General features: G+C 45.8%; 1 protein-coding gene across 1 annotated transcript in view; it reads left to right on the forward strand.

Annotated features, from left to right (window-relative positions):
- The window catches only part of LOC119973894 (flocculation protein FLO11), a 144,356-nt gene extending 141,098 nt beyond the window's left edge, over nucleotides 1-3,258 (forward strand). Inside the window, exons 7-8 of the mRNA XM_038812481.1 lie at nucleotides 734-923; nucleotides 3,059-3,258. Of these exons, the coding sequence (XP_038668409.1) occupies nucleotides 734-923; nucleotides 3,059-3,169 (301 nt within the window). The 3' untranslated portion in view covers nucleotides 3,170-3,258. The remainder of the gene's footprint in view (nucleotides 1-733; nucleotides 924-3,058) is intronic.
- The last annotated feature ends 9,465 nt before the right edge of the window (nucleotides 3,259-12,723 follow it).

Below are 12,723 nucleotides of genomic sequence, written 5' to 3' on the forward strand. Positions count from 1 at the left end.
CCTCTCATGTACTGGCCAACAATTATCACCCAACTATCACAAGGCCTTGAGTGGGATTCTCCAGCCATGTCCGCCCGGCGACCGGAGAATCCTGCCTGTGGTCAATGGGCTTCTCCATTGTCCACGTCCCGCCCATGGCATTCTTGCAGCGGTAGAATCCAGCCCGTAGTCTTTCATTGGCTATTTGTGGGGCCCGACTGCACAAATTGGCTGGGGTATTTTTCTTCATAACAGTTACCGAACTTCAGAAATAATTAACTTATTACGAATGCTTTGGGGCATCCCAAAGACAAGAAAGGTGTTTATTTTCCCACTTCCTAAAATTGAGGCCTGTTGATTCTTCATTTGCCGACCTCCAGTCGCCTCGCCTATGCCGTAAGCTCAAACGTACTTTTGTTTGTTGATTTTAATCTATAGCTGTTTGAGTGAAAACACTGGCGCTCTTGAAAGCTGCCCCAACAAGGAGATTGTTTAATTTTTTGAGCAAATGAGGAATAAAAATGTCTTTGCGATCTCCGATGACTTTTCTCTTTGAAAGACCCCCACTGGCTCATAAATGAAAGAGTGTATTCAGGGCGTTTTGCAAAAGGGATGCATCAAGCAAGCCGAATGCTGGTTATTTATTTTTGAAATGAAATCTTTATGTTTTGATGAGGAGTTTGTCTGTCAAAGACTTGATGCAGCAATGTCCAATTAGCTAATGAAGGTCTCTTTCTACGTTTGGCTGCTTAAGGAGAGAGATTCGGCAACTGCTGAAGTGGCAGATGGGTCAGCAGTGGGAATCCCAGCGTTATGCCCTGGTCAACCGCATCAAAGAGGGAGAGGCGGCACGGGAAGCGGAAAGACAGGCAAACCTCCTGGACCTTGAAAAGCAGAGTGCACGTTCCCGTTTTCTTCAAGAAATCAGAGATGAAAACAAAAAGGTGAGATGGTCAGGTAATAAATAACCTTTCGCCTTGTGGTGAGATAACCACTGTAGTTATGTGTACTGCAGTAGGGGGATGTATGCCTGTACCTGTAATACAGGTTCCTCCGGTCAGCCCCTGCCGGCTAGCTCCGCCCACAGGGAGCTTATGTATAAATGTATGAGAGCTGCTCAGACCCTTAATCTACAGTTGCAGATGGAGGGACAACATCGTACAACAATAAAGCCTCTATTGAACCAGTCTCTCGGCTTTGAGTATAATTGTTAGCGCTACACGCCTGTGGAGCGGGTCCCTGGCGAGAGGGATGGCTGGAAATCCCGACATGATGATTAGTGTAACGGTTAAGATCATTGTAAGTACCATAGTCTCAGAATGTCCTCATTTTCAGTATTCCAATGTAACAGATGATAACTGACGTACAGTACAAATTTACCAAGATCAAGTTCACAGTCCATTGTTGCTGGTGGGCTTCCAATGTTAAGGCTGTCCCTTAACACCTCCGTTATAACCCACCTAAACCTACATTTTTCTGAAGTGAATGACATTAATTCTCCAAGTCGATATAAGGTTTGACTCTCAGTATCATCCTCCTTGTCCTCCTCTGCAGCCTCTCCGCAGCATCAATTTGTAGGAGTACGGCCAACCTTTATTTTTAAAAATTTAGAGTACCCAATTCCATTTTTTTCTCCAATTAAGGGGCAATTTAGCATGGCCAAACCACCGAGCTTGCACATCTTTGGGTTGTGAAAGTGAATCCCATGCAGACAGGGGAAGAATGTGCAAACTCCACACAGACAGTGACCCGGGATTGGGACCAAACCCGGGTCCTCGGTGCCATGAAGCAGCAGTGCTAACCACTTCGCCACCATGCCGCCCCCGAGTAAGGCCAACCTGCACTTAATTTCAGATAAACCATTGCCGTGAATTTGCACCCACATTCTCCGCGAGCGCAAATAGCAACGTGGGTGAAAAATCCCGCGAGACTCGGTGAACAAGAATCTCGCCGGCAAGATCACATTTTCCGATTCATTCTGCCCCAAAAACGGGAACCAGGTGAAGCAACCTCAAGGGACACATAGAGAACTATAACCTGTGAGGGAAGAGGAACATGGCTGAGAAACGCCCTGGCCCTCCTGCCACCCTGGGACTGTCCTTGGAACTGCCGCTGGCTGGGTACTGCAAGGGGAAAATGCCTGCGGGCAGTATTGGGGCCTCCCCTCTACGGAGCTCCACTGGGGGGTGGTCATCTGTGGGGTGGGGGAGTTCCTCATATCTGTGGGGTGGGAGATTCCCCTTATCTGTGGGCTGGAGGGTTCCCCTTATATGTGGGGTGGGTGGGTTGTCCTTGAGCCTGTTGGGGAGGGGGGCTCCCTTATCTATTGCAGGGGGAGGTATTTTTATTATTGCAGATTGGGGCGCCCTTTAGCCGGCATTGGCAACTCTGTTAGGCCCCATCCGGCCGCCAGGGCCTTGCTGGGCGGCCTCGTCTGCATAGAATGCTGCAAAATGTGGTGAGAAAAGCCGGCTGTGCAGCCTGCGAGCTGCAGGCCGATTTTTCTCGCCTCAGCCAGCACACTGTGCAAATAATGGAAAATTCTCTCTCAGAAAATCTAGGCCGTCTCTCTACAGCAGTGCTGAGGGGTCGCTATCCTACCAGAGATGTCAGGCAGGATTTACCAGTCTTGTCCATCACGGGACCCGAGATACCCACCCAAAGTCAACAACCTTTTGCTGGTCCGTCACATGTTCCATCCCGTCCAAGACGATTCCCGCAGCAGGTAGTACTGGAAAATCCCACCCACTGTTTATATGATACCTTAAACTGAAGCCATGTCCCCCTCAGAGGACAACATAAGAACAATTGCGAAGACGACCAGAGGAATTCCTCTCCTACCTACTCCTATTGGCGTGACCTGTAATTATCCCTCAACCAATATGACTAAAAAAAACAAAACAATTATCCTGTCATTATAACATTCCTGGCAGGTGGCACAGTACTGTGCCCATTTCCTGCCTCTCAACAGTGACTACATTTCAAAAGTACTTAATTATCTGTGGAGTGGTTTGGGAAGGGCAAACCTCTGCCGAACAGTGTATCAATGGAATTCTTTCTTTCTATTTATACCTTTCAGCTGATGGAAACTCAGTGGAAGGAGAAGAGGTTAGCCAAATCCCTGGATTCACTACGAGAGCGTGAGCTGCTGCAATACAATCCAATCAACTGGAGCTGTACACTGAAATAGGATTTCAGCCTTAATCTATCTGCATATCTAACAATACAAATGGACACAAGTTATTGTATTTTCTTAATAAAGAATAATTTTTAATGTTTTACAATCTCTTTAACCTGTGCAACAGATAGTTTAGTTGGAAGCACCCTAACCTCTAGCCTGACGTAAGGACTTAAGCACAAAATCAAGGCTGACGTTCCAATCGAGTGCTGCACTGTCAGAGGTGCTGAAGTGGATGTTAAAGAACCCATGTCAATATTTTGAAAAAGAGCAGGAGAGTTATCCTGGCTAATATTTTATAAGTCCCATGGGGAAACCGTAAATCAAATTTATTGAATGATCCCCAAATTACCAACAAGATTTCACTTTTTAGTACCTTTTACTAAACGTGAATCAGAACCAAAGCAAATTAAACATGAATTAAAGTACACAAGCTACTTCAAAAAGGTCAATTTCATTTTAAGTAGTCACCCCGTCCCCCCAAAAGCCTGCCCACTATCTACAAGGCACAAGTCAAGAGTGTAATGGAATACTCTCCACTTGCCTGGATCCTGGATGAGTGCAGCTCCAAAAAACACTCAATAAACATGACACCATCCAGGACAAAGCAGCCCGCTTGATTGCTTCCCCTTCCGCAAACCTTCAAATCCTCCACCACCGACGAACAGCCGTGTGTACCATCTACAAGTTGGACTGCAGTAACTCACCAAGATTCCTTAGACAGCACCGTCCAAACCCATGACCATTATCATCTAGAAGGATAAGAACAGCAGATTCCTGGGAACACCACCACCTGGAGGTTCCTCTCCAAGTCACTCGCCATCCCGACTTGGAAATATATCACCGTTCCTTCACTGTCACTGGGGCAATATTCTGGAACTCCCTCCCTAACAGCACAGTGGGTGTACCTACAACTCCGGGGAACCGATTTAGCTCAGTTGGATAGACAGTTGGTTCGTGATGCAGAGCGATACCATCAGTGCTGGTTAATTTCCCGTACCGGCTGAGGTTATTCATGAAGGTCCGCCTTCTCAACCTTGCCCCTCGCCCGAGGTGTGGTGATCCTCAGGTTAAATGACCACCAGTCAGCTCTCCCCCTCAAAGGGGAAAGCAGCCTATGTCATCTGGGACTATGGCGACTTTACACTTAACGCCTCAGGGACTGGCAACTAGGGATGGGCAATGAATGCTGGCCTAACTAGAGACACCCACATCCCGTAAATGAATTTAAAAAAGAGACGTCTAACACAACCAAAGCATTACTCCTCAGTGTGTCTGGCATTATGTAGCTGTTCCGTAATATGCTGTTCTTTAAACACATTGGCTAATTCAGGTACCCCAACCAACAACAGCCTTCACCTTCCAGTTTCGCAGGTATGATTAGCATCAACAAGGCACTGGAAAACTTCGGCCCATCAGATCGTGGCAGTCCTGATGGTGTAGCTCTCCACAGTTCCTTTTCAGCCGACCAACTGCTGATTTACGTTTCATTCTGGTAAATAGCTCTTTAGCATCTCGGAGCTATTCACACAACCTGTTACATAGTGCATTACATCTTGTTGCCAATTCGCACCGGAGATGCCAATAATGTTGCTCTTTTTAACTGGATACTGATATGACAGTTATTAATGATGATATTGCTTTCAGAGTTGCCAGGTATCAGATGATACCACCACAAGGTTTAACCGGATATCGATCAAAGACCCAACAACCAGTTAGTTAATTCAAGTTCAATGATAGTTTATTTACACACTACGAGCTAAAATACACCGAACACTACAACAGCCTGTACTTAACTTCAGGCACCCGGCTTTATGCAGAGGAACAAGGCCTTTGTTCGGATCTTGCGTGGCTGGGTCTGGAGAAGAGACTTTTTTTCTGCTGGGCTCATCCGTCTGGTAGCGATCATTGGTCTTGAACTTGCTTCTGGTTGTGGTGCTGCAATTGGTATCAGGCGTAGGCCGGGCCAAGAGAGTGCCAGTGCGCCAGTGCCAAAAGAGACTGAATACATGACAGTGTCTCTTTTTATCCTTCTGGGGTTTCGCGCTCTTTTGGACGGTCCTTAGCTTTGGACCCAATAATTCGGCAGGCTTCGATTACTGACTTCGATTTGAGCCAATAAAGGGGTGGGTGCCTTGATGGCTGGGCATGTCCTGAGCGATCACTGTCCTTGGCTGTTTGGGCTTCTGGGTGAAGGGAGTGGCGCTGAAGAGTCTGGATTTGTATCTGATACCCAAGTACAAGTCTTTTGTTCTGGGGAAATGGGCCATTAGAATGCAAATCGGCTGGAGGTTTTGATAGTGTCTGGCTATCCAGTGGCAAATATACACTTATGCTCTGAGTTCGTCTGGATCCTGCATTGGCCATATTTCCCGTAATTCCTTGCAAGTGGCCATGTTTCCCTTTGTAAGTGGCCATCCCAGATGGCTACAATATTACTCAAGTAACAACAATGCTACATCATGTTTACATAACAAGCTTCATCACTGTGTTACTTTACAATACATTCACCACACTTTATAATATTGTTACCTTCCCTTGTTCTTTAAACTCTCAACAGGGCATCCACAATCATATTGTTTCACCGCCATATGTTCAGTTGGAGAGGTTGGGGTTGCTCTCCTTGGAGCAAGGTGATTTGAGGACAGATTTGATAGCGATACACGAGGTTATGATAGGCTTAGATAAACTGAGCTAGGAAAAACTGTTGCCTTTAGATGATTGCGAAAGGACAAGGGGACACACAGATTTAAGGCAAGAGGTGTAGGGGGAATGTGAGGAACAAATTTTTTACGCAGCGAGTGGTAATGACCTGGAACTCTCTGCCCATGAGTGTGGTGGATGTGGAAATGATAAGTGATTTCAAAAGGAAGTTGGCTGCAGAAAAAAGTAAATAAATTCTCAGGGCTAGAGGGAGCATGTGGTAGATTGTTCCATGGGATGGACATAATGAGCTGGATTGCCTCCCTCTAAACTGTCAATGGTTTATCCCTAAATTAACATCACAAAAGAATAAATTACTTGGTTATTACAGTGCTTTTTGCATGACCTTGCTGTGCCCAAATTGATTGTCAGGTTTCCTATATTACATTGGTGACTACACTTCAAAAGTGTGTCATTCTCTGTAAAGCGCTTTAACACAGTGGTTAGTACTGTTGCTTCACAGTGGCCAGGATGCAGGTTTGATTCCCGGCTGGGTCAGTGTCTGTGCGGAGTCTGCACGTTCTCCCCGTGTCTGCGTGGGTTTCCTCCGGATGCTCCGGTTTCCTCCCACAAGTCCTGAAAGACGTGCTGCTGTGGAATTTGGACATTCTGAATTCTCCCTTCTGTACCCGAACAGGCGCCGGAATGTGGCGACGAGGGGCCTTTCACGGTAACTTCATTGCGGTATTAACGCAAGCTTACTTGTGATACTAATAAAGATTATTATAATTATTTAGGCATCTGGTGGTTATGAAAAATGCTACATAAACGCAAAGCCTGGAATTTATGCCTGTTGGCCATATGCACTTGATCAGTCCAAACCTGCTCCCGGCTGCAGCCGGCCCCGGAGCACAATTTAATGCTGGCCAATTAACAGCCATCCAGTGTGAAAGGCACGCTAAGAATGACCGACCACTGCCGTGGAGGGTGCGAAGAGGGCAGACACTGAGAAAAAGCAGTGTGCGGGCGGAAGCTTCTGATGGGCTTCCTCAGGGGACAGCCCCTGCAGAGCTGTCTCGGAGGTGAAAAATAAATAGCGTTGGAAAAACTATGCAAAGAATGTCTAGGAAGCATGTAACATATGTCCTTCCCTGGATCGAGGTTGAAGCCAAAACGTGAAGGCCGCCTGATCACTCGGCTCAGCTGTCAACCACAAAAGCAGACGGGCCAGGTAAAATTGTGTTCAGTTGATCCCCTTAATGGGCTAAATTGCTCGCTTGATTGTCGGGGGACACACGCAAGAGTCAGAAACATGCCCACTGACTAAAATAAAGGCCTCTGTGCCAGCCCCTTCCCCAGGACCACATCCAGCCAATGTGGAGCCTTATCCGGGATAGCAATCACCGAATATTCTGCCTTCCCCATGAGAAACCAGTAAATCCTAAGATACACATTGTGTACTGGTGAAATGAACGAATACTACCCATCCATGGGTGCAAAAACCTCCATGGATCCGCCTCTCCCATCTCCATCAGCCCGCTAGCCCCACAGGCAATCCCATGATCCTTAGATTCTGCCTTCGTGACTTGTTCTCCAATCCTCCACTTTGGCTCTCAGTCCTTTGTTACACTCCACCATCCTCCGCAGCTCCTGACACATCGAGATGGACTGGTCAATGTGCCGCAACAATGTCTCCTCCACTCCCTTCAACGCGTCTCTTCGCTCCCGTGCTGGCGTCGACGTCTTTGCCAGAGCCTCCTTCATCAGGGCAAGAGTCTCATCCAACCACTTCTTGAGTGAGCCATCCTCTCCTTGCGATGCCCATCAATGTTTTTGGAAAACACCTGCTCCAACTCCCTGGCCATCACTTCGACCAGTTTATCCACTGTAATGGGCACGGCCCCACTCAGCGGGCCTGCTCCTGCCATTTTTCCTCCCGCTCCACCGGCAGACTTCCGTTTACTCCCCTCCCCCCCCCCCCCCCCCCCCCCCTTTTCCCCCCAGATTCTATTTCTGGGTTTTCGTCACCTTAGACTTTCCAACATATAATCATTCAAAATTCTCCCCAAAAACTGGGTGCAAAGGGCCAAAAAACAGAAGCTCTAGCAGGAGCCATACAATATGTGACCTCCACCTACATGTTGCCACCAGAAGTCCCTATTTAAATACAGTATTGCCAGTGTCACAGCAGTAGCACTCACTTTTGGAAACAAACCCCATTCCTGGTCTTGAGCAGATGACCTACGCAGGCACTTTGGTGCAGTACGAACATGCTTCGACAAATAAGACCCTAAACCAAGGTCCTATCTGCTTCAGATGAGACATAATAGATTCCATGGTGCCATTCAAAGAGCAGGGGAGGTCTAATATCCTGGCCAGTGGTTCTTTACCCAAAAAGTGCTGAAAATGTGGAAGCCACTACCACGATAATTGGGTGAAATGAATACTGGACAAACATATGAGGGAGAAGGGAATATGCTGATAAATTCCGATGAAAGATAGCAGGAGGCTGAAGTGATAAAGTAAACCATTCTTTATTGTTCACAAACATCAGCTAACCGCCCTTGCACATTCCCTTGGCGCATGTCTTTGATGCGCCTTTGCCTGTCCTAGTGCTGCTTGCAGTATGACTGGTGGAAAGGTGCTGCATTTCAGTGGGAGAATACTGCAGATGGCTTTGGAGGACAATCTGAAACAACACTGGGCCTAAAAGGACGGCACCATGGCAGCAGCTGCCTGGGTTTTCTGGCTGCAGACAACACGCAGGGAACTGAAAAGCAAGAGTATAAATGCGGTCACCCTGAGAGAGGACAACAAGTTCACATTCCCCCAGAATAGTACTTCATCGATCTCAATATTCTGTTGGAGGTTAGATTACTGGATTATTGTGACACCCTGCAAACTCCTTTGAATGCTGGATCTTCAGCCACAATGAGCTGGCGGGATTGCAAGCTGACCTTGCATTACAGAAGTCTGAGCTTACACTGCAGTACACAATGTTTGGTATCTTCTACTTGTGGTGCAATGGGAGTGAGACATCAGCCATTGGACACTATGATGGTTGGGTCCACAAGCGTGCTAATGGAGTTGTCCATCCATCCCTTACATGCTGGCAAGGGTGGGCTCGAAATTCTACACAAAGCCTTGTACCAAGTTAGTGCTGGTCTCCAGATCCTGCCTCTAATTTTTCTCTAAAGTGCACAGTCAGTATTTGAGCTAGTGACCTAGACTAGGAAAGCAAATGATGTTCCTTGTTCATCACTGTCATCTTGTTCTTCCATCAATGTCTGGTCAGGTTACAGTTCTTGACATCTGAAAGAGGAAAGGCAAAATAGTAGGGTCGAAGTGAGGGGTGGAAATTGAGTGATAGATGCTTTACACTGTCTGCAGTTTGCAAATCAGAAAAGATTGAGACATAAGGGGCAGGTGGATGTAGGGAGAATTAGGCATGAGGCTGTCACCATGGACAGTTTCAGCCCCATTCCTGGTAAGACTGTGATAGCCGCTACAATTATGGCAACCACCGTCACCTCAATGGGAGAAGGACATGCCTGTATCCTGCCAATTACATCAACTTCTTAAGCGAGAGAAATGTGTTAGTTCATGTAATTTGTTTGGATGATGTGCCAGTCATGGTTAAATAGCTGTTAGGATGTGAAATCTGAGACATGTGGGTGCAAGGTTTGCAACAATACGAAGGGTGTGTGAGGTAAAGCTAAGAATGCTAGGTATGAGCGATGATTGATAGATTGTTGGTAGATGAAGGATGGTGGTGCATTGAACGTTGTGCAATATTTGAAGGTACATTCATTGACCATAACCACCCATCAGGTCACCAAGCATTCCGTTGCATTGCATCCAAGTCCTTGTGACTTGCCCATCATTATCTCTTTCGACCGAGGTTGCAAAGTTTGTCCTCTCTAGATATATCACATTGGCCCCCTCTCCAAGATGTCCAGCATAGCTGAGAATCTTGGTGCATCCTCCCCTGTTCCACCATAATTAACTCGTCTTCCTACTCAAGACTCTGTTCCGCAAACAGTTTCAGCACCTAATCCAGCAAAAATGCAACTCTTCTTTAAGAGGCAGAGCTTGGCCTTAAGTAGTGGGAGCCTTGAACAAACTTGGGCCCTCTGCTGAGGCATGCAGCCACCCAGCAGTGGGTTTAGTGCTGGCTGTCTGCCAGCATCATTTAAATTAATAGCCAACAAGATGATGCTCTGCCTGTATCAGAAGCAACGAGTGTGGGCTAATCAGACATCACAAGCTCATCAGCGGTGCCCCAACTGATTGCTAGAAATTGTACATTGATTGCCAAAGTCTAAGCTGACAAAAGAACAGGAGAAACCAGTTCTCCACTACAATTCCATCCTCACAGTTAACTCCTGCTTTAACCAGTTTTCTTTCCGAAAACCTGACGTCACTTCAGTGAAGGCAAACGCCATTTGTCAGAACGGGCTCCACTGACAGCTCACTTGTTCAGGAGAAATGGTTATGTGGCCTTATCATGACTTGGAAGGTTCCGCTAATGGAAGCTGCAGGTGCAAGGGCTTCTGTAATAAAGGATGAAAGCATCGACATAAAAATAAAGACACAATTCAACTTTTATTTATCACAAAATGTTTTTACTAGAATTTCAGTGCTAGCCAGTGTTCGAGAGGATCTACCCACAACCATTTCCCCCATCCCACCATATTTTACAACTGAGTAACATAGCCATTGATTCCAGTCGAATTTTAAAAAAATTCAGTCAGGCCACTTCCAAAGGAAGGTTGAATTTAGGGTCAGAGAGTTAACTGGTTCCAGGTGAAATACCTGGGCACACTAATGAAACACTTCAAACTATGGAATCAGTCAAAAGAATGAATAGAACCAGACTGTTTTGCATTCACTCAGGTCCAGCACATTGAGTTAAATGAAGATAGCAACAAGTGCATGGCCCTGATTATGTAGCTAGCCTAAATATACAGATGCAGGGTACAATACAGAGAAATGTCAGTGTTACTTCTGCTCATCTATTAAGGGCAGTATGAGAAATGTGCAGCATAGTCACAGATACAGCAGTTACTTTGTTTATAGAGAGGGAATAGTCAGTGTATGATAGCAATACTCAACTGGTCCATTTCTACAGGGTCAGAAATTACACACTGTTACACTGGCCAATATGAAGAAACCTCCATTTTCTTCTTTAAAATGAAATTAAATGAAATAAAAATCGCTTATTGTCACAAGTAGGCTTCAAATTAAGTTACTGTGAAAAGCCCCTAGTCGCCTCATTCCAGCACCTGTTCAGGGAGGCTGGTACGGGAATTGAACCGTGCTGCTGGCCTGCCTTGGTCTGCTTTCAAAGCCAGTGATTTAGCCCAGTGTGCTAAACCAGCCCAAAATGTATTGGGAATAACTGTCTATGATAGGAAAGCAATAGGTTCCGAGTGAGAATCACTGGCTGAAGCTGAGGTATGTCACACTCATGGGGTAAATATAGGGGAGCATTCTTTCAGATTTAAGCAGTGGGGAATTGTAGAACATCTTTTGAAAGATGGAGGCAAAGCCTTCTTCCATTTAGCCCCAGGGTAAAACAATGGGAAATTCAGCACTGGCACTTACATCTTACACCAGCAGGTGGCTGCTGCACTTTACAAACAGCTGCTGTTTTACATGGGTGGAACACACTACACACCTTTAATTAGAAAGAGTAAAATTCCCGAGTACAGCCCTTGAGGTAAACTGCCAAACTAAAAACTAATAAATTATTTAAAGCTAATTTTGTGAATATACGAAAGGAAAACAATCCTATCAGGCTAATTCACAGCCATGTCCTTTGACTCAAAATGAAATACAGAACAGGAAAGGTACACCTTAAAAATGAATTCTGGAAAGGGCGGCACGGTGGTTAGCACTGCTGCCTTACGGCACCAAGGACCATGGTTCAATTCTGGCCCTGAGGAGTTTGCACATTCTCCCCATGTCTGTGTGGGTCTCACCTACACAACCCAAAACGATGGGGGAATAGGTGGATTGGCCATGCTAAATTGCCCTTTAATTGGGAAACAATAATTGGGTATTCTAAATTTATTTTACAAAAACGAATGCCAGGTCAGCATGGTGGTGCAGTGGTTAGCACTGCTGCCTCACGGCGCCGAGGTCCTAGGTTCGATCCCGGCTCTGGGTCACTGTCCGTGTGGAGTTTGCAAATTCTCCCCGTGTTTGCGTGGATCTCGTCCCCACAACCCAAAGATGTGCAGGGTAGCTGATTGGCCACGCTAATTTGCCCCTTAATTGGAAAAAATTAATTGGGTACACTAAATTTATTTTAAAAAACGAATGCCAGAACTATGGTTAAAACTGGGTTTTAATGAAGGGCCTATTTGCTATTAGAAGTTGTGGTAGATTAAAAATCTTTCTGCAAATCCCTCAAATTTACTGAGGGAGCAGGAGCAATTTTTAAAGGGCGTGTGGGGAGAAACTGGATGTCAAATGAAACATCAAAACCAAATCCTTCCCAATTCCATCCAGTTAAGGCTATACAGAGAACTTTCAACTGCTGCTCATTCTGATCTCATGTAACATGGAAAATAATTTCCCCACAGTTAAGTACAATAAATAAATACAGTTAATACAGAAACAACAATTGGCAAATTGTAAGAATTTGCAAGTTCTACTTGGTGTGGGGTGTGGTGGGGTGATGCATCTCAGGGGCAGATCTGTACTGTACTGAGAAAGGATTAAGAAAAAAGATTTGACACACACACATTCAGAAAATGCAGAACAACTAAATGCTGGAAATACACAGCAAGTCTGTCAGTATCTGTAAAGAGAAATCTATCTAGGAGTGTGTGCTGCTGAAGGCGACATACCCGAAACATCTTAAGCTCCACATGTTCAGCAGAACATATCCAAATGATCATAACCAGTCTTTTTTC

Source organism: Scyliorhinus canicula, chromosome 11, assembly GCF_902713615.1.
Source record: "Scyliorhinus canicula chromosome 11, sScyCan1.1, whole genome shotgun sequence".
Taxonomy (NCBI): domain Eukaryota; kingdom Metazoa; phylum Chordata; class Chondrichthyes; order Carcharhiniformes; family Scyliorhinidae; genus Scyliorhinus; species Scyliorhinus canicula.